Below are 22,885 nucleotides of genomic sequence, written 5' to 3' on the forward strand. Positions count from 1 at the left end.
CTACCCCTCTGTACATAGAAGCAGGTAGGAACAGTGCTTTTTCCACCAAGCTCTGTTCTCCTTCCGAAGCTGGGAAGCAGGTCTGACAAGGGTAGCCGCGGTGGGCTTTCCCCGGCAGCTCTTCCACCCACCCTCAGCCTCTCACCCCTGTCCTCCCACCCACATGACTCAAGTTTGAGATGGACTTACATAGTAATCTTGATCCAGACCTTTCCTCCCAATTAGATGCAACTGTCCGAGAGATACCTAGAAATGAGGAGTTTTGGAAAATGATTTTCATAGTAGTATTCACTTTAACAAAGAAAAAGGGAAAAAAATCACCTGATGATTTTACTATAGTACATCGATCCAGTTTGTTGCAGTTAGTGTGTCTTAAAAAAGAGGCAGGAAACTGTGTTTTATTGGGTAAATGGCTGACGTTGGGTATGCAGCTTCTTCAGGGGCAGGAAGCTGGCCTGATGATGTGCAGCAATACCCAGGCACACTAGTGACCCTAACTTTTGGCTCTCAAAGGTCACATAAATGATGTCCCATTTCTATTCTCATTTCCAAAGACAGGCTGCTTCTGGCTCCTGCTAAGAGTTCATTCATATTAAAACCAACATTCATGGTACCTTTTTTCTATAATTATAATCTAGGTTTTTTTTTAATAAGTTTTTTAGGAGTAAGTGCCAAAAAAATGCCATTACTATGGCAACTGGCTCCTTCATAAGCTATAAGAAACTACAAGTTAGGGAACAAAAAAGGAGCAGAACAAAGAGGAGGGGGTTCTGGTCCCTTTCCTATTCAGGATGGGGCATTGTTTTTAACCCTTCTAGGACTCAGAGAGAACCAAGCCCTTTGTGATTAAAATGTTCAAAAATTTAAGCTCATCTGTATACATTACTTGTATCTGAACATCTCCTCTTTCTGCCAAAAATTTATAGTACTGGTATATGTCCCAATCCAAAATCTCACTGTTAGAACTCAGATTTTCAGGTCTTTCGGTTAGTCTCACTTTTTCCACTGGAATACCTTCACTTTTTTCCAATTTATCAGCAACTGTGAACAGAAACAAGCCAGAGCAATATATAACATTCATCTTAGAGCAAGCACTATTAGGCTTATTCTCTTTAAATTATGCCAAGATCAGGTCTACTAACAGAAAAGAAATATCCTTAGGAGACAGAAATTTGTTAATTTTGTTTATTTGATTCTGAGAAAAGTATAAGACACTACCTATTCTTTGTAACCAATATAATCATTGTATCAATATAAGTCAGACCCTACTGAAGACCTTAGCCAGGCAGACTCAGGAAAGAAGATAGATGTCAGAAGAAGGCAACCAACCTTTCAATCACTGACTTTTTCTGGGCATCCTGAAACTACAATATAAGAGTAAGAACTGCTTCTTATTTATTTCCTTTGGATAGTCTGAAAGTAAACTGTAAATATGCTTGAGTAAACCTAACAAAACAACAGTTTGAAATATATATGTATATATATATATATATATAAAAAATTTCAGTTTCATTAAGCACATAAAAACATCTTGATATATAAATCATCTTAAATTCAAAAGCAGTTCTTTTCTCAGATCCTAATCATGACAAAGATGTAAATTTAGATGTTATTATGATTATAGAAACTAAGCAAATGAACTTTAGCTTACTCACTTCTTAGACTTTTATTTAATACTCTATTATGCAGTCCAGTTTAGCTGCATGTGGAAATATTACATGCAACTTTGAAAATTCTAGAAATATATAATTAACCTCATGCTCTGTTTTTTTTTTTTTTTTGTAGACAAAGGATAGGGTAATAGAGTAATGGTTACTTGAATAGTTCTCAAATGCAATGATAGAGATTGCCAATGTATGTATCTTGCACATACATTGTACAATGTATGTACATTCATAGCTTCAGGAATTTTTTAACAAGGCATCCTATATTTGAAATGTTTGAATTATAGAAACTCCTCAATATTTATTGATATTATATTTAAATTCTCAGTTTAAGGAAAGAAGATCACAGGATCAAGTAAAACAGAATTATTTGGAGACATGAGCTAACAAAAATAAAAGATGAGTACAATGATATAGAACTTTTTGAAAAGTAACTTAAGAAATCAGAAACTCCACATTGTATGGAAAGAACTGTATTATAACTGATGTTAAAGCAGTCTTTAAATAACTTTCATAAATATTTCAACTAGTATTGATTTATTTTTTTAATTTCTTGGTAAGTCTCTTTATCTTAAAATAAACTATGTGGATTACTCACTATAATCTGCCACTTTCTTGTAATGACTTAGGGCAACTTCACAATTCTGTAGAACATTGATTCCTGACAAATATCTGTACCCCTAAAACACAGGCATATAAATTCTTAATATTCTGACAATGCTATATTTATAACACACCTATTTGAGCTCAAGAATATTTAATTACAAACCAAAATCATCTGCGACATCATGCTTCCTCCAGCACTTCCAAAGGTATAATATATCAGTGCCTAAAGTTAAAAAAAAATTATTTGACATCTAAATTTGAAACTCAAACCCAAAAACTGCTTTTTTATTCCTAGTCCAGCAATGAACCTCCAACTACTCCCATATAAATCTCAAATTTCATTTTCTTCCTCTTTAAAGATGGCTGCCATGCACTGAGGGCTTATGCAGTTCTGAAGTTTGAAAAGGGGATTGTGCATGATATTTCCCTAAAACATCACGAAATCCCTATGGAGTAGATATTATCTGAAACTTTATGATATGGAACATTAGGAAGCTAATGGCATTCGGGCCCTAACCTTCTCTAACTTTTTTTTTTTAATTTTTTTTATTAGTTGGAGGCTAATTACTTCACAACATTTCAATGGATTTTGTCATACATTGACATGAATCAGCCATAGAGTTACACGTATTCCCCATCCCAATCCCCCCTCCCACCTCCCTCTCCCCCCCCCCGACTCCTCTGGGTTCTCCCAGTGCCCACTCCAGAGTGAGCCCTTCACTCAGGGTAGACTGTCTATTCAGTGTCCTTTAAGGAAATCTTTTGTTCCAAAACAAAATAGAATGACTTTACCTTAGCTTGATTGTATTCCATTCCTATTCCATAAGAAGACAAAAATCCTAAGGCCTAAAGACCAAAAGAAAAAGAAAAATTCAATAAATCCATTTATTTTAGAGTTATTACCAACATTAGTAAGGACTATTTTAAATGTCTGCTCTATAATTACTTGTGTTGTTAACTTATTTCTTACAGTATAGCAAGTTGCATTATTATACTTCTGCTAAGGCGGCGCAAATTTAGAAAAGGTAACAATAATGGAAGCTTTCTATAATACATGTGGAAATAAGCTAATACTTACTGAACTTTAGAATTATAGTGATAAAATAATATAAACTAATGCTCTGCATGTATCTGCCTTTTTAGCATTGTAAAGACATTTTTTTCCAATATGTTAAAATTTGAATTTGAATATTTTTCTTCATATTTAAAAATAAAATGTGATGGATATAAAAAGTTTGAACAGGAAAAATTATATTGAATAAAAAGTCAAAGTCTGAACACAGATCAAGATGGTGGAATACAAAGCCCCAGGCCTTGTTCCTCCAATGGAGCCAAAATATACAGTCCAAAAAGACTTTATGAGAACTCAAGAAACCAGTTAAGAAATCACTGTTACCCAGTCAGGCTCACAGCAAAGAACGGCCCATTGAAATAGGTCAGAAAAGCCATTTTATTTAATCTGCAATCACTCCTCCCCAAGCCAGCACAGCTTGGTGTGAGCAGGAAGGAAAGAGAAAAACAGGATAGGAATTCTGACTTTCAAGGAATAGCTGATCAAAGATCTGACTTTCATCTCATCTGATTTACAACACTGGCAGAACTGGAATGCTTTAGATGCTAGGGACCTCTAAGCAATAAAGAGAGCTTAGAGACTTGTTGCAACACTAGAGAACCTACACTACCATCAATTGCAGTACTTAAGGGACATCAGCAAACCGAACATTATATTACATATAACAACACGGTAATACATATTGTGGGAGTCACAGAGGAGTGAGAGAAAAAGGGGCAGAGAGATTATTTTAAGAAAATTTGGCTGAAAACTTCCCAAACCTGAGAAAGGAAATAGGCATCCAAATTCAAATTCAAAGAACTCCAAGGCTATGGTTTTTCCAGTGGTCATGTATGGATGTGAGAGTTGGATTATAAAGAAAGCTGAGCAGCGAAGAATTGATGCTTTTGAACTGTGGTGTTGGAGAAGACTCTTGAGAGTCCCTTGGACTGCAAGGAGATCCAACCAGTCCATTCTAAAGGAGATCAGTCCTGGGTGTTCATTGGAAGGACTGATGCTGAAGCTGAAACTCCAATACTCTGGCCTCTTGGTGTGAAGAGCTTGACTCATTGGAAAAGACCCTGATGCTGGGAAAGATTGAGGGCAGGAGGAGAAGGTGACGACAGAGGATGAGATGGTTGGATGGCATCACCGACTTGATGGACATGGGTTTGGGTGGACTCTGGGAGTTGGTGATGGACAGGGAGGCCTGGTATGCTACGGTTCATGGGGTCGCAAAGAGTCGGACACGACTCAGTGACTGAACTGAACTGAACTGAAGTAGGATGAATTCAAAGAGTCCAATGCCAAGATATATCATAATCAAACTATCAAAGTCAAAGATGCAGAACACTAGATGCAGGAAGAGAAAAGAGACTTGTGACATACAAAGACATTTCCATATGATTATGAGCAGACATATCAGCAGAAACATTACAGGGTAGAAGGGAGTGGGATGAAACATTTCAAAATACTGAAAGAAAAAGGCTATCAACCAAGAACACTATATCCAGCCAAACTAATTTTAAAAAATGAAGAAGTAGTATGGAAATTCCCAGGTAAAGAAAAACTGAGGGAATTCATCAACACTAGAGCTGCCTTACAAGAATTGCTAAAGGGTGTTCAAGTTGAAAGAATGTTAGCCATAACACAAAAGCATACAAAAATATAAAACTCTCTGGTAATAAATATATAGACAAACACAGAATCATATAATAATGGTGGCGGATAAGTTACTTTTAATTCTGGTAGAGAATAAAAGACAACGATAACTGAAAAACTATGCTAGTGGATACAAAATATAAAAAGATATGATTTGTGTCACTGATAACATAAAATGTGAGGAGAGCAGAGTATATGTGATTGAAGTTAAGTCAATATCAATTAAAATAGATTGGTGCAGTGGTAAAGAATCTGCCTGTCAATCCAGGAGATGCAGGAGACATGGGTTCAATCCCTGGGTCGGGAAGATCCTCTGGAAGAGGCAATGACAACCCACTCCAGTAGTCTTGCCAGGAAAATCTCATGGACAGAGGAGCCTGGTGGGCTACAGTCCATGGGGTCACAGAGAGTCAGACACAACTGGACAACTGAGCATGCATGTCATGACAATAAGATATTTTATGTAATCCCGAGAGTAACTGCACCCTGGAGGAGGGAATGGCAACTCACTCCAGTATTCTTGCCTGAAGAATCCCATGCACAGAGAAGCCCGGCAGGCTATAGTCCATGGGGTCACAGAGAGTTGGACACAACTGAGCAACTAACACACACACACACGAAGAGTAACTACAAGGAAAACACCTGTAGAAGATGAACCAAAAAAACAAGGAGGGAATCAAAGCATGCCATTACAAAAAATAAATGAAAGACAAAAGAAGGCATCAAGAGAGGAAAAGGACAAAGCAACTATAAGACAAACAGAACAAAATGGCCGTAGTGAGCCTTTCCCTTTAAGAAGTTACTCTAAATGTATATGGATTAAACTCATTTAATAGACATAAAAGGCTGAATGGATAAGAAAACAAGACCCAACTTAATGCTGTCTACAGAAGATTTATTTTAGATACAAAAACACACATAGTCTGAAAGTGAAAGAATGGAAAAAGATACTCTATGTAAATTGTAACCAAGAGAGGGATGATCACACTTAGACAAAATAGACTTCAAGTCAAAACTGTCACAAGAGATAAAGGATATTGTGTAATGATAAAAGGATCAATTCACCAGGAAGATATCACCATTATAAACATATATGCATCTAAGAGCAGAGCACCCAAATACATGAAGCAAACATTGACAGAGTTGAGAGAAGAAATAGACACTAATACAATAACAGTAGGAGATTGTAATTCCCCACTTTCAAAAATGGATGGAACAACCAGACAGAGATTAATAAAATTTTCTTTGTCCACAGATGACATAATCTTATATGTAGAAAACCCTAATGATTTACAAAAAACTGCTAAAACTAATAAATTTAGGAAAAGCATAGGATGCAAAATCAACACACAAAAATAAATAGATTGTCTATACATTAACAATGAACATTCAGAAAAGGAAATTAACAGTCTCATTTACAATAGCATCAAAAACAACAAATACTTTAGAATAAACTAACCAAGGAGGTGAAAGGCTTGTACACTGAGAGCTATAAAACATTGCTGAAAAAAATCTGAAAATACATAAATAAATGGAAAATATCCTATGTTTATGTATTAGAAGAAATAACATTGCTACTTTATATCCGGAGGGATTAGATTTAGTGCAACCCCTGTTGAAATCCCAATGCCATTTTGCAGAAATAGAAACAACCATCCTAAAATTTATACAGAATCTCATATGTAAACTCACAAAATAGCTCATCTATCTTGAGGAAAAAAAACTAAGCTAGAGGCCTCACACTTCCTGATTTCAAAATATATTACAAATTAGAGTGATTCAAAATCTGATGGTACTGGCATAAAGACAGACATATAGGCCAATGGAACAGTGTAAAGAGATCAGAAATAAATCCTCATATATATGGCCAAATGAGTTTCAACAAGGATGCCAAGGTATCGGATGCTTCTGAGAAAACTGCAATCTGTCCTTTCAATTCTGAACATTAATGTTTCTGTTCCAGTTACTGTGGCTGGTGTAACAAATCACTCAGAAACTTGGTGGCATAATGACCATTTATTATGCCAAGGATTCAGTGGGTCAGGAATTCAGCCAAGGTAAAGTGGGGATGGCTTTTCTCCGATTCATGATATGGGGGCCTTAGTTGGAAGACTCAAAGGCTGGAGTTGCCATAGTCTGAATTCTGGTTCATTCACACGTTTGGCAGTTGATTCTAGCTGTTGGTTGAGATCTTATCAGAGGCTAACAGCCAGAACAACAACATGGGACGTCTTCTATCATATGAACTTCTCCAAGTATGGTGACTGTGTTCCAGGACTGAGCACTCTGAGAGAGCGAGAGCCGGGCAGAGCCAGGCAGAGGTGTATCCTTTTTACGACTCCGCCTTCAAGGTGATACAGCATTACTTCCAGCAAACTCTCTTGTTTGAAGTAGTTACAAGCCCACCTGAAAGCACTGTCTTAACCACTGGACTGCCAGGGAATTCTCAACCCTAGTATTTTCTGACAAGTTCTTTCCTATCAGATAGGATAAGATGTTTCAATATCATCTTGTACATCTTTTGCCCCACACCTGGAATTTGACATTTTCCAAAGGAGTTGGCTTCTTTTCAGTGGGAGAGGATGTCTATTGTTTAAGAATAATTCCTTTGTGGGGGAAGAATGAATATCTAAATTTAACTTTTTATTTCTTGGTTATCAAATTAAGAGATGTATATGTATTAAAAATTAAAATTCTAATACTTCTGAGGGCTTAAAATTTAAACAGCAATGCCCTGCTCCTTTCTCGGAAACTCCCTAGTTTCTTCATAGAAAACTACTTTTAATTAATTTGGCTGTTTTCTTCTGATAATTACCACGATAATGACTCCTGATAAACTGTTACTACTTGCTGCTAATTCATATTTTTCACACATTTAGCTATAGATTTGCTACATGATAGATAAAAATTTAGGTCATCTACATGACTTTCTTCTTTTTTCTTCTTGTTCCTCTTCTCAACAGAGTCATAATATTATTTTTTGTCAGAACATAATTGTAATAGTATGTTTTGATGTTCCTAATATTTTCAAGCTTCTGCTCATTTGTAAGTTTCCCATTCCTATCACCATTTTAGAGGTTCATTCCACACTCTTATGCATCTCATTGGTAATATACCGTTCTTTCCATCAGTTCAGTTCAGTCAGTCAGTTGTGTCTGACTCCTTGCGACTCCATGGACTGCAGCACATCAGGCCTCCCTGTCCATCACCAACTCCCAGAGCTTGCTCAAACTCATGTCCATTGAGTCGGTGATGCCATCCAACTGTCTCATCCTTTGTCATCCCCTTCTCCTCCTGCCTTCAATCTTTCTCAGCATCAGGGTCTTCACCAATGAGTCAGTTCTTCGAATCAGGTGGGCCAAGTATTGGAGTTTCAGCTTCAGCATCAGTCCTTCCAGTGAATATTCAGGACTGATTTCCTTTAGGATGGACTGGTTGGCTCTCCTTGCAGTCCAAGGGACTCTCAAGAGTCTTCTCCAACACCACAGTTCAAAAGCATCAATTCGTCAGCACTCAGCTTTCCTTATAGTCTAACTATCACATCCATACACGACTACTGGAAAAACCATAGCTTTGACTAGACAGACCTTTGTTGGCAAAGTAATGTCTCTGCTTTTTAATATGCTATCTAGGTGGGTCATAACTTTCCTTCCGAGGAGCAAGCATCTTTTAATTTCATGGCTGCATTCGCCATCTGCAGTGATGTTGGAGTCCAAAAAATAAAGTCTGCCACTGCTTCCACTGTTTCCCCACCTATTTCCCATGAAGTGATGGGACCAGATGCCATGATCTTAGTTTTCTGAATGTTGAGTTTTAAGCCAACTTTTTCACTCTCCTCTTTCACTTTCATCAAGAGCCTCTTTAGTTCTTTGCTTTCTGCCAAATGGGTGGTGTCATCTGCATATCTCAGGTTATTGATATTTCTCCTGGCAATCTTGATTCCAGCTTGTGCTTCATCCAGCCTTGCATTTTGCATGACACAGTCTGCATATAAGTTAAATAAGCAGGGTGACAATATACAGCCTTGACGTACTCCTTTCCCGATTTGGAATCAGTCTGTTGTTCCAAGTCCAGTTCTAACTGTTGCTTCTTAACCTGCATACAGATTTCTCAGGAGACAGGTCAGGTGGTCTGGTATCCCCACAAGAACTTCCCACAGTTTGTTGTGATCCACACAGTCAAATGCTTTGACATAGTCAATGAAACAAATACATGTTTTTCTGGAACTCTCTCATTTTTCAATGAGCCAACAGACTAGCAATTTGATCTCTGGTTCCTCTGCCTTTTTAAAATCCAGGTTGAACATCTGGAAGTTCATGGCTCACATACTGTTGAAGCCTGGCTTGGAGAATTTTGAGCATTACTTTACTAGCGTGTGAGATGAGTGCATTTGTGTGGTAGTTTGAGCATTCTTTGGCATTGCCTTTCTCTGGGATTGGAATGAAAACTGACCTTTTTCAGTCCTGTGGCCACTGCTGAATTTTCCAGATTTGCTGGCATATTGAGTGTAGCACTTTCACATCATCCTCGTTTAGGATTTCTTTTCATGCTTTATATTAAGAACAATTTGGTATTAGACACAGGAGGGCATGGCAACCCACTCCAGTGTTCTCGCCTGGAGAATCCCATGGACAGAAGAGCCTGGTAGGCTACAGTTCATAGCGTCTGAAATAGTAGGACACTACTGAAGTGACTTAGCACGCATGCACGCACTCAGCTTACTTGCTGATGGAATAGTTGAAGAGTACAAGTTTATAGGCAGTGTCCTGTGGTGGACTGCCAGAAAAGCTTTCACCTTGGCATAAATCCATTAATCTATACTCTGTATTCACTATTATCAAAGCCCACATTTCTACTTTTTCATCTAGTTTATGGTAATATAATCCAAGACTTTGTTAGACGTCTCCCTAAAATCAAAATACAACAAGGTCTGATAATTTCATCAAAACAAAAAATGATTAATTTCTTAAACATTTTATTATAATTTCAAGGGGAAAGAACTATGTTACTTTTTAAACTAAGAAACTGACTGCAGAGAGTTCAATTCCTAAAAGCATAATAGCTCTAATATGTGGTTTAAAATTTGTAATCTACTTAATTCATAAACTAAAAGAAATTTATGATACCATCAGTTTCTCTTTAGTCTCAAAGGTTCCATTTTTAGGAAAGTTGATCACAAAGGCTGTTATTACAAATGAAAGGCATCTGGAATCCTGGTACTCCTCTAACCTCTATAGTTATATTTAAAATGTTTAAATAGGCTCCTTGCAAAAATACCTTTAGCCAATGTTATTGGCTAAATAATTTAGTTTTTCTTGCAGCTCTTAGCAATTTTTGATTCTGCTCAATTTAGAATCTTGTGTGTGTAGAAACTTTGATAGAACACAAATATACTGACCTTCATATAAGAAAGTGAAGATACTGTTCTACTTAGTTGATCGTGTACTTTAAGATACTTTCACCAACACTGAATCATTTTGTGCAGAGCCTACCATGCTTTTCCTCTTGGAGAAAATTGTGAGGTTGGGAGGTTGTGGATTGTGTGGGAGTTAATTTCCATCCTATGATTGTGGGGGAGTGCTTTCTCTGTATAATGCTCAGACTACAAAGTAAGGAACTAAAACCATGACTTTTGCAGCCTCAAATAATCAACTCAAAGAGCACGCTTCTCTCTTTAGCAGAAAAATAACAATGAGTGATTTTGAATTATTTCTCTGGAGGGCTCCACTTTCTTTCACTCTTTAAAACATGGCAGGCACTCGTGGAAGACAGAAGATGTCACAGACTATCATGTAGTAAATATGCCAATTACAGTCAGGGTTGTCCTGTTTCTTTACTGTTGGGCATGGTCACCTAACAACTTTACAGTAACAAGTTTTTTGTCTTCGGTCTTTTCTGAGATAAAGCTGAGGTGAAATGAGATGGATTATAGAATGATTAAATCTTAACCCAGAAAAAAAAATTGCTGTAAGTTGAAGAGAAGTTACGCTATATTGATGATATCAATGGTAATTTTAAAAGGTCAAACTCTGCAAATTAGATGTGTTTATAAGACTCCAAACTCAACCACTGTGCTGTGTTATAGTATTTGGTATTTAAATTAAAAGAGTTAAGTGTAGAGGATATTTTAATCAATTTCAAAGTAAATTACTCAGGTTCCCTAATAACAGTTTAAAAATTAAATATTCCTCTTTTTACTTTTTATATAAGAAATCAAAAGAGAAAAAAGATAAAGCATTTAATTATTGTAATTATTTTATGAGTCTTGAAAGCATCTGTGGTCATTCTTTTTAGCTTAAATTGCAAGCCAAACAAAAATGTGATCAACCCTGATGAAAAACTCAGTTCCTTTTTGTACTCTTAATACAAAAAGATGATTTACATAAAAAAGAAATGCTCTACACAGGTAATCCTAGAATTATCAAAATGATTATTTGATACTAAAATGATTTTTTTCCCAATTGTAGCACAGTGCTAATAGTCATTATCATGATTCAATTAATTTTAAGGTGATACAATGTGAATGATCCATTTCTTGATTCTTAAAACAAATGAGGTTTAGGCCCTACCTTCTTGTTTGGCAAATTAACAAACAAAGTTTCGTATTGAAACAGCTCATCAATATTAAAAAAAGAGTGAGCCTTCCTAATTCAGAATTTCTGCTTCCTAAATGAGAATCAGAGAAACAAAAAATACAAAACTTATCTATCTCTAGCTGGTATAGTGTAATATCTTATAAGATATCTTTTATTTTTATTTTTGCTTGCACTTTCTTCAGTTTTCATCATTTTCATGAAGACTAATTCATGAATAGTTTTATTCAGAAGCTACAGTTTTCTTGAAAATCAATTCAACGAACTCTGTTCACAATCTTAGTTGCTTTTATTGCCCTTATTGGGATTTCTTTCAGTTTATTTGGAGTTTTTGTCAGATGAACAATTCAAGGTGCCTGAAAAGAAATGATTATGCCTCTTTCCCTCCATCAGGTTCCCTTTTATGCATAGCCGGAACCTGCATCTCTCCCCCTACCCTCTCAATGCCACTTTATAATCTGAATTCATGTCTTTCTTGTTTTCTTTGTAAATTAGGGCTCCACGAGCCCTCTGGCGTTCTGGCTTCTACCATCTATTACACTTCAGTATTTCCAACTGCCCTCGACCTCTTCCCCAGAGATGGATGTCTTCGTTTTCTCCCTCTTTACATCTATCCCTCTCACTCGCTTTCACTGTCATTCTCAGTACACCATTCAGCTTCTTTAGCCACATTTCTGTTGCTACGTTGTCCTCACAGTCCCCAGCAACACTTCCTACATCAACCTGGCACAAACAGCTTGAGAGGAAAGGTGGTCAACCGGCTGGTCCTCTTAGAGAACTGTGATCAATATGGCATGTGGCCAGCCTGGTCCCAGAAACCAGTCATCGAACAAAGCAATGTTTGTACTACAGAATATTTTCAACTGTTCTTTGTACAAGGAGATAAACCAACTGCACAAGGATTTGCTGTTGGAAATAGATTTTTCTGTAGCGATGACTGGGATAATAGTTGAAATTTCAGAATAGAATCCAGCATCCATTAGAATAGAATCCAGCTGTAGCACTGGACCAGGGTCCTCTAGGCTCCCTGCCCATCTGGATAACACTTTGGTTCAATATCATGGGGAGCTAAAGCGAGGAAGGGGAGTCTGAGAGAAGAATAAGGGTGTTCAGGTTGTCAGGGAGAGCATAAGAGCTTGAGACAGAGACTTTTTCCAATCAGTATCGCAGCACTTCAACAAACAGTGTGGCTGAATTTTGTATATCAGGTTAATGCTGGCCTTTCAGGTGAAGCATTTGTCCTCATCCACATTTTGTTTTCTTGCCCTCCTTGTCTGTGATCCATGCCACAGAACCATACTACCTAGAGCATGTGGAATAAAGCTCTGATGTCAGCTCTCAGTCCATATGTTTAATGTACCTGATATGTTAATTTGGGATTTCTTTTCTGGGAGTAGTGTTTTGACCTTGCATCAAATATGTCATTCAAGTATAGACAAATCCTTCGTGTTGCCTATATCCAGTATTCTAGACTGAGTGTAAATGTTCCATTCATCCTTGAAGCCTTTTCTACCTGCCCCAGGCAAAGCCAGTCAGACACTTTTCTGTGCCTAAAGCACTTTACCTTAACTCTAGCCCACCTAAACTGTGCTGCAATTATTTGTTTATATTTAAGATTGGCCCATAAGGACTTTGATCTATTAATTTTTTCTTCTGATCAACAAGATTGTGTGTGGTGCATAGTAAGTGTCCAAGAAACAATTGTTGACTTAATTAATACACCCACTGACAAAGCACATGTCCACTAGTTCATTACCTAGGTATTAGGTAATATTATTTGTAGTGGTGGACATGATGATAACATTTGGGGTTTTTTGAACTTTATATTTTTGATTAATCAAATATGGGATCTATTCACAGGGAAAGAGATCTATCTGGGTTGGCCAAAAAGTCTGTTCATAAGAGCTTACGGAAAAACCGAAATGAACTTTTTGGCCAACTCAATATGATATATTATTAAGTGAATCAAGAGCTGATTAGGGAATAGTAATTAAAGTATGTCCCATTTTTGTAAAGAAACATTCTACAAAGTTATAGAAAAAATTTTAGAAGGATAATAGTGAGAGTAATAATAATATTTATGTATTTTTTTCTGGTGAATGATAATAAAGTTCCAGGTATGGAATTAAGTGCCTTCACACATTAATTTAAACCTCACAACTTTGTTAATTCACTCATCATGAATTAATTCACTATTCAGTTATATTTTTTTTTGCCCCAGGCACTGCACTGTATTTTTAGAGATATAGTTGCTGCTGCTGCTAAGTCACTTCAATCATGTCTGACTCTGTGCGACCCTACAGACGGCAGCCCACCAAGCTCCCCTGTCCCTGGGATTCTCCAGGCAAGAACACTGGAGTGGGCTGCCATTTCCTTCTGCAACGCATGAAAGTGAAAGGTGAAAGTGAAGTTGCTCAGTTGTGTCCGACTCTTAGCGACCCCATGGACCACACAGCCGACCAGGCTCCTCCATCCATGGGATTTTCCAGGCAAGAGTACTGGAGTGGGGTGCCATTGCCTTCTCTGATAGATACAGTAGTGAACCAAATAAACACAGTACCCAGAGTTTTATCATTATCCTAACTCTACAGATGGAAATTAGGGAGGTTGCCCCACCCATCAGAGTTCCTCTGGTCCAACTTCTGGTTCAAATGAATGCACAGACTCACAAGAGGCTACACTTGTCAGTCTGCTCAGGTGGACGTAGCACAGGAAGCTGAGTCTGCCAGAGGGCAGTATCAGCATCCTTTGTGTAGGAGTCCTTGAAGCTGGTCACACAGTCCTCCAGCAGCCCTCATCTTTAGTCCCTCAGATGACAGACCAGGCTCAAGGAGATGAGATCTGCACTGCGTGGTGTGGCAGCCCCCCTGATGTGAAAGCCTCATTCCCTGTATAACAACTCCATAGGCATAGTCAGTCCACATTGCCCAGGGTCCCTGCGAGAATTACCACATCACCTGGTACGTATAGTTCATGAGCGTTTCTCCCAAGGTAGTTTACCAAGCAGAGGTCATTTCAACGACAAGTAATACTACCTGGAAACATAGTGAACATTTTATTCCTATCATATCACCAGGGAAACAGAAGTAGAGGGCGAAACAAAGGTCAAATCCTCACACAGAGGGGGAAAGGATTTTGTTAAGTAGAAAGTGGTAGAGTGGATTTGAAGTTAAATCTGTCTGATTCCAAAGCTTAGCTTCTACATGTACTGGATGGAAAAAAAATGATCTCTGGGAAGAAAGCTTTTAGGTAATTTTTACTCCCTTCCTCAAACTTTCTGAATTCACAGGGTTGTTTTTTGTTTTTAATTGTAAGCAGCATAAATTTCTTCTGTAATCAGAAAGAAATGTTTTCATTAAGAAGACCAAGAACATGAAAACATACTTCTGCTACCGCACTAAGTACAAGTAGCCAGAAACAAAACAATGTATGCACTTGCTCTGTGATGATGACGCTGTAAAAAGAGGAAGAAGCCAAACAGAAATATACAAATAGTGGAGTCAGGATGGTTGGCTTATGAGAGGCTTTTTTCTTGGTTTTGTTTTCATTGCTTTCCAGATTTTCTATGAAATGCTTATGTTATTCTGGGAATAAAATGTGACCCCATGGACTGTAGCCCACCAAGCTCCTCTGTCCCTGGGATTTCCCAGGCCAAGCATATTGGGGTGGGTTGCCACTTCCTCCTCCAGAGGCTCTTCCTGACCCAGGGATCACACCTGTGTCTCCTGCACTGCAGGCAGTTTCTTTACTGCTGAGCTACCAAGAAAGCCCCATAAAATGAAACACACATTAAAATAGAAAAGCAAATCTATATAGCTTGTAAAATACTTAAACCAGGTAAAAATCAGGCAAACATCATCCTAAAGAAATAGATTTAGTTCCATATTTCTTTGCATAGGTAAATACAGAGTTTTTTTTTTTTTTTTCTAAAATTTAACTATGTTAGGGGCTTGGAGTTCTCACATTATTTTAAAAGACACGTGGACGTGGAAGATAGGAAGGGGGATTAGAGAGCAGCTCTGTTCCGTTTCTGAAAGTCACTCAGGAGCTAGAAGGACTTGCCCCAGGTCCCTGCCTTGGGTCCTGATGGAACATTTAGGGCATTACAGTAACTTTCCTAGGCCTGGGCTTGTGCAACAGAGGCTCAGCTCCTCTCACATGTGATTTGTCTATAGTTATTTCAGGAGGTAGCTATTTAAGATATAATTTTCTCTCAAAACTCACGTTTTGGGCTTTATATGATCCTTCCTTAGCCAAGGACTCATATAATTGGATAGCTGCTGTAATGTTTTGCATGCCAAAATTTCCAAATAGCAAAGCATCAGCCATTTTCTCCATAGCTTTCAAGTTTCCCATATCAGCTGCTTTGGCAAAGAATATGTAGGCTCTGTTTCAAGAATATGAAGTTAGAAGTGTGAGTATCAAAAATGAAAATTTCTGCTCCTCCTTCATTCTGCTTCTAACAAGAAGGACCCGGGTGACATTGCTACTAACACTACAGTTTAACTATAGTCCATTACATCTCTAGACCAGAAGATATTTTGCAGCCCTAAGTCAGTCTAAGACTATAATTTCAAATATATCTGACAAATGATGAAGCTGCTGAAAAGGAAAAATATTTAAGTTATATCATCCATGCTTCAAGCTTGTATTCCAAGTGGAGTGAAAAACTTGGGCATTTGTCCTAAAATAGTAAACCTTCCCACAGTAAATCCCATTACTTATGAGTATTTGATTTATAAAATGAACTCTGAACAATATAACTAAAATCAGTTTTAAGAAATCAGAATTGCAGTGTCACACCTAAGAAGTTACTATCATAAGAACAACTGTCCCTTTGCATTCCAAAATAATTTTCTGAAGCAGAGCATGTTCTTTAGCACAACAAAACCAGACTCTGTGGAAAAACAATAACCAAACAAAACCATAATGATTTTTAGGACTCTAGAGTCTGACTGACTGGGTTAAAATCTACCATTAATTAGTTTGAGAGCTTCAGGCAAGTTACTTAACTTCTCTGTGCCTCTGTCATCTATAAAATTGGATAATAATAGCATCTACTTCATGGGGCTGCTGAGAAGATTCAATGAGATAATCCATGTGAAGTTCTTGGCATACTGCCTGATATAGAGTAAGCCCTCAATAAATTCAGCTATAATAATTATTAAGACTATTGCATAAAGTTTTATGGCATGGTAATTGTTCTCCTATAATTTATGGGTAAATCACATAAAGTTAGTGATTACAAATATAGATACCAGAGGATTGCCTTGCAGTACATATTATGAGTCCTGGTCAGAAGTCACCCAGACCTGATCTATGTAACAAGTAGTGATGGAGAGCCTTGCAAGGTCAAAACTTGTGTTGGAGACAGAGAGTGCTTTGAGGATTTATTTTTATTCTTATCACTTCCCCTTTGGTAGCAGTAAGATCACAAAGCATTAACCTCTGCCTGTGACCTTGACTCAAATACAGGAATAAACACACAAATCTACCACAGCTACCAATTCAGAAGGATTAGGAGACTCAGCTTTATATACCCCTACCCATGCTGTTGCTAAAATAAGTTGCTCATGGTCAAAGGCTGGAGCCGAATAGAATAGGCCAGAAGGGCCAAGGGTGAGAGCTATCCAGGTAAGCATTAGGGTCCTGGATGGTAAACAGAGAGTAGGTCCCAGTGGAACCAAAAGAAGCCAGGAGATCTAGCAAAAAATTAGCCGTGGTCAAATCAAGTGGAAGTTCTGGGGGCCAGAAAGCAAATGATAAGAGAGAAGGTTTCAAAGGTCAGTGACTGCATGAGTTTGGCATCACGGGACAGGTATGGTACCAAGTACAGATTCCCAGGAGCTCTTCTGTCACATGGCTTGTTGCCGCAGCAACATAGTCTGCTGGACTAGAAGGGTACCAACATGGTCCAGAGCAGAGAAACCTGAGATGGGCTGCAGGGGCCAGGAGTCCATGTATTTGCTGGTCCCAAAAGGCAGCAAAAATTTGCAAAACCAATCCCTCTAGGTGACTTTGAGTCTGAGGGAGGAGGGGGTACATCTGTCACCTATCAGGGCAGTCCAAGCTGATATATGGAATACCAGAAGCTGGACCCAGGGTAGGAGAAAAGTCATGGCAAATTAGGTGGGATTCAGATCTGGACTGCAATCCCCAAGAGGGAAAAAGTAGGAGAAACTGGGAAGGAGGGGTAGGTCCACAGAAGAAAGTTCAGTTAGGTGCCTTGATTGTCTCTAGAGGATTTGGTGTTGGATGCTTGGGTGGGTACTGGGGAAAGGGGAGGCTATATGCATCTCTAGGACATGTCAGAAGCTTATCTCCAAACCTTCCTCACTGATGAGTAAGTCTTAAAGACAGTTAACCTTGGATATCATAGAGGCTTCTCGGCTCTTTCAGACAAGTTTGTGTTTCCCTGACATATGCTTGTTTAACATCTGTACTTCTAAAAGCACTAGCTTGTTTAACAATTTTCCTCGCATACATACAAAGAGACTGAACAAATGAAATAGACCAAGATGTGGGTGTGGATGAGGCAAAAGGACTAGTAGAACCTGTGACTTATGCTACCCTCAGTGAGAAGTGGTGAGGCGAGGAGCAGGCAGGGCAGGGGATGAAGAGTCGCAAAATGACTCCCCTCTGGTCTGGGGGCGTAGCCTTTTCTCTTCCCTGACCAGAATCAGAGATGGTGAAGTTGGCTGTATTTGGCTCACATGGAACGCAGACAATCCTGAACACTGAAGGAGTTTCACACATCTGGGGAAACTGCTGGGGTCTCTGGTTATGAAGAGATTTGGTTTCAGTTCTCCACTGCTGCCAGCCTAGAAGGGTCAGCAGACTCAGGTTTATGTACCCTCTTACGTGTCTGTGCTGCTGCAAACATAAGCTGTTCTGGGATTCTTGGGCAAGGACTGGAGCAGGATAGGTTAGGAAAGAGTAACCTGAGATTGAGTGACACCCGGTAGGCAGGAAGGTTCCTACACTGCTGGATGGCTCTGCAATGAAGGGCTGGGTTTTCTCCCCATCCTTTAAGTCAAAAAAGGAAGGCACCTATCAAGGTTAGGCAGAACCTTCTAAGAGTAATTTTGTCCCATCAGGCTGAATCTAGGAGCTCCTTGGACTTAATGGGGCCCCTCATCTTGGGTTCACCTGCTAGTTTGAATCTCAGGGACAAGACCTTCCCAGAATGCCACTGTTCTCTCATCCTGCTAGGCTGGGCTCAGGATTCCCTGTCCTTCTTACTCATCTTCTCAGTGACACCCAAATGAGCTGACTTCCCTCTAAGGCTGGATTGTATTTTGGGGGCTTGGTTTAACTCCATCCTGATCATGACAGTCCCCAGGGAAACTTAGCATGAGGCTTCAGTTTTTGCTGAGGATGGTTTATTTTGCTCTTATTAAGTGCTTCTAATTTAACTTTCCCTAGAGAGAGGACCAAATCCCTTACTTCCTTTTTCTTGTCACTTTGGAAAAATCAAAATCTTTTTGACCTTCTATTTCCTCCTCCATGATTTGGGGATAATAATTCATATTTTACAATATCATTGTGAACAATGAAGAATAATATCCCACAACAAGTCACATGAAGAAGGAGCTTGAAAAATGGAAGTTGTGATGTTGTGATACCCAGCTTCATACTTAATCCCCCCACCCTATCCTCTACACTCTTAAGCTTGTCTCAAAGGCTTTCAGCTTTAGAAAAGAATTTATGGACTCTGCAGCTGCCCTGCCTCGGGTTGGCTACCACAACTCTGGGAAGTATCCCATAGGGCTGCTATGCCTAATCTGCGTGAAAACAAAAGAAACATCCTTGTTGGAGGTTCAGAGTTTATTCCTTCTATTAAGGTTCAAGACACACTTGACTTCTTCTCTTCCACACCTTCCACTTACCACTTAGAGGACTAGAAATAAAAATAACAAACACTTATCTCCTTATTACTGCGTGTCAGACATGGTTCTAAGAGCTAGACTGCATTAAGTGGTTAAGTAACTTTCTCTGTCCCACAGCCAGAGTGGTAGAGCCAGAGTTCAATTCCAAGGTTGTCACTAGAGACTTGATAGGACTTCAGATTGTGCCCCTATCCTGGGGACAAGGGGGAAAGATACTTCTGCCTCCCATTTAGACAGAGCAGACCATGGCCACGGCCTGGTCGCCTCCCAGCTGTGCATTTGTCAACACCTCCCACTACCATCCTGGAATCTCTGTTTCCAGCATTTTAAAGGGGGTAAAAATGAAACTCTTCTTAACTCGTAATTCTGTTCTGGGGATAAAATGGCATGACATACATGAAAGTGTCCTGAAAACCATTAAGTGAGGCGCAAAAGCTGTTAGGCAGCACAAGGCGTTCTAAAACAACAACGACTCTAGGTCAAATAATACATATTTTCTTCAAATAGTACATATTTTGTTTCACTTGAGTTGATAAAAGCCAAAACAATATTTTTGCTTGAATGTTCAGATCAGTGCCTTTATTCTGCATTTCACTTAATGTGTAGGGCCTGCGTTTTCACACATAAGGTCTATCCACATGTTTAGGCTGATAATTTGTAGGAGTCTTTAAACACCATTTGATCCTTTTAAAAACAAAAGTTTATAGGCAAATAAGCTTATTTGCTATGCCATTAAGCTTCTAATGGCAAATCAGATTTTGGCTTGCTCTCTTTTCTCAACCTGGAAACTGAACTCGGCTGGAGTGCCGGGTGGACTTACTCTGCTTTTTGTTTCTGGTTTTTAGACTGCTGGAGGATCTTGATGCCCATCTTAAAAAGGTGGTCTCCTTCCTCCGTGGAATTGTTCTTTGCTTGCTGTTTTACTGTAAATGGACAAACAAGGAAAAATGACATTATTTTGTGTTTTACATTTTAAAAATGATGTGCTGGTGTATTATTTTGGGGTTTGCTCTCCTTATTTTTTAGCCTCTGCATTTCAAGATCACCCTACCTTTGGCTAGATGGTAGAAGGTGTCTATAAAAGTATTCTCTTCCTCTCTTTTGTGAAAGGGTCTTGGAGGATGGAGGAGAGAGATGGATGTTTCTGATGATAGGAGGGAGAGAGATGTTCCCATTCTGAAAAAGAGGTGCAAAGTCCTGCAAGCAGAAGACAGGAAGCAAGGTCTTCAAGGGAAGGGGTGGCTTGGTGTATCCTGCTATCTGGATCTTAGATACCGGGCTTTTTAGTGCTCAGATCTCTTATTTGAAGCAGAAGATACCATGGCCAGTGTGTACTCAGGATTGGGGGAGAGGTGCTCCCTCGTCCTCCCCAGAGTCTTTCTAAGACCTTTCGAGCCTGACTGAGAACTGCTAGGGGTGAGCGTCAGGAATAAGTGGGCAGGGTAGGTATGCCAGAACACACCTAGGACCTTGAAGAAGGCACAAAGGAGGGGATCAATAATAATTTGCCTTGTGGGATAATACCTCAGAGTAAAATCTTATATTATTTAAGGAAAATAAGAAACATAATTTTACCTGCTACAAGAATAATACTTCTAAAACACTGATATAACACTTCACAATTTTCAAAGCATATCACCAGTTTGCAGATGGGGAAAGCTGTTTAGAAGGAAAGTCTGCCCCCACCCCAACACACACACACACACACACACTGTCCCATAGCATCACAGTGCCTGTTGAAGTCCATCATGACACTCACTGAAACCTCTGATCAGGTGAGCCACCTGTGAAGCCATTTTAAAGGGGAGGCATTCTGGGATTTGATGCCTCATTAACAAGAGCACAAAAGACTTTTTAAGTGGTTCTTGTTTTTCTTCTTCCTAACAAGCTATCAGAACTGCCCACTTTCTTTTGTAAATTAAAAAAATTACAATTTATAATCCAGTTTACAATTATTTTGAATGCTTAAAGTTATCCAATCAGTTTAGTAACACCAGACAAATTTAGTCTAATTTCTGCTTTGAGTTATAGGTTATCTATACTAACGATTAAAAATAATGGGAAAAACATATTAATCTGTGTTTGGAACGGCAATCGGTCCTATTAAGATGCTTTCAAAGAGGGAGAATAAATTTTGAAAGGTTGTCTCTACATCCACATATATGAGAGAAATGATTTACTAGTATAGATTTCAAGCCATGGTTTTTACGTTTACATGTGACTTTATTTTGGGCTTTCCAAAAACTTGTTAAACCACAAGTTTCAGTTGTGAAGTAATTAGCCTCTAACTAATAAAAAAAATAAAAAATAATAAAAAAAGAGGGCTTAATTACCAGTAAAGTTATCTTGACAACACTTTTTCTTTGTGTGGGGTTAATGATTTCCAAATTTGGGCAAAGTACACTCAGGAAATGATTTGAGGATTTGAGGAGACAATCCTGAAGTTGTTGTAAAGGACTTTCATGACTCTCGGGTCCTCTGGATGCCTGTTGCTCTGTCCTGATAGGAGCTCTTCAGTGACTGAGTAGTGCTGGGGATGGGCCTCAGGGACAAAGGATGAGTGGGTGTCCCAGAGCAGCATTTAAGGCAGCAGCAATTGTGGAACTTGCTCCAACTAGATGAATTTGTACTTCAGTCTTTGTCAGAGGTACAATCTGTAGATAGTTCTAGACATTTTATTACTTTGTCAGTCTTATTATCAATATTCTCTATCTAATTTGGGGACTGTCATGGGCTGAATTATTCCACCAAAATTTGTATGCTGAAGTGTCATCCCCAGCACCTCGGAATGTAACCTTATTTGGAGGTAAGGTCTTTAAGGAAGTGACTGAAGGAGGCCCTTTGAGTGGAGCCCTAATCCAGTATGACTGGGTGTCTGTTTAAGCTGAAGAAACATCAGCAGCCCGCTGGCATAGAAAAGAGAAGACGTAAGGACACAGTGAGAAGGTGACCCACTATAAGCCAAGGAAAGGAGCCTTGGAATGAACCCGTTAACACCTTGGCTGCGGACTTCCAGCCTCCAGGACTGTGAGAAAATCCATTTCTGTTGCTTAAGCCACTTTGCCTATAGTATTTTGTTATGGTATCCCTGGCAAACTAATACTGATGCTAACTCGGTATCACATGGAAAACAAGCTGCCTCTTCTCCTTATAAGAAGGGAGGCATCCAAACTCAGCTTCTGATCAGATCAGTGGCTACCCTCTAAAAGCAAGAAGGACTGAGATTTCCCATGGGCCTCCAAGGTTTCCAGATGCTGGACCTCTGAATTTCCTAGGCAACCAGATGCCCAAGTAGCCCACCTCTGACAAGGCTGTGTTCATCAATCTCTAGACCCAGATCACCTTTCTAAGATGATGGGCGAAACAGGAATCTATGCCTCCTCCTGCTGACACTTCAACTGTAAAATTCTCTAATCAAGT

General features: G+C 38.9%; 1 protein-coding gene across 3 annotated transcripts in view; it reads right to left on the reverse strand.

Moving 5' to 3' along the window:
• The window catches only part of SEL1L2 (SEL1L2 adaptor subunit of SYVN1 ubiquitin ligase), a 55,492-nt gene extending 35,142 nt beyond the window's left edge, over positions 1-20,350 (reverse strand). For 2 of the 3 annotated variants that reach the window (XM_065919541.1, XM_065919540.1), the window contains exons 1-7: positions 20,286-20,350; positions 15,801-15,963; positions 3,063-3,116; positions 2,434-2,493; positions 2,263-2,344; positions 887-1,041; positions 190-246 (exon numbers count right to left, since the gene is read on the reverse strand). In XM_065919541.1, the coding sequence (XP_065775613.1) occupies positions 190-246; positions 887-1,041; positions 2,263-2,344; positions 2,434-2,493; positions 3,063-3,116; positions 15,801-15,963; positions 20,286-20,335 (621 nt within the window). In that variant the 5' untranslated portion in view covers positions 20,336-20,350. The remainder of the gene's footprint in view (positions 1-189; positions 247-886; positions 1,042-2,262; positions 2,345-2,433; positions 2,494-3,062; positions 3,117-15,800; positions 15,964-20,285) is intronic. The other variant, XM_065919539.1, reaches the window with a different exon arrangement.
• Between the last annotated feature and the right edge of the window lie 2,535 nt (positions 20,351-22,885).

Source organism: Muntiacus reevesi, chromosome 2, assembly GCF_963930625.1.
Source record: "Muntiacus reevesi chromosome 2, mMunRee1.1, whole genome shotgun sequence".
Lineage (NCBI taxonomy): Eukaryota > Metazoa > Chordata > Mammalia > Artiodactyla > Cervidae > Muntiacus > Muntiacus reevesi.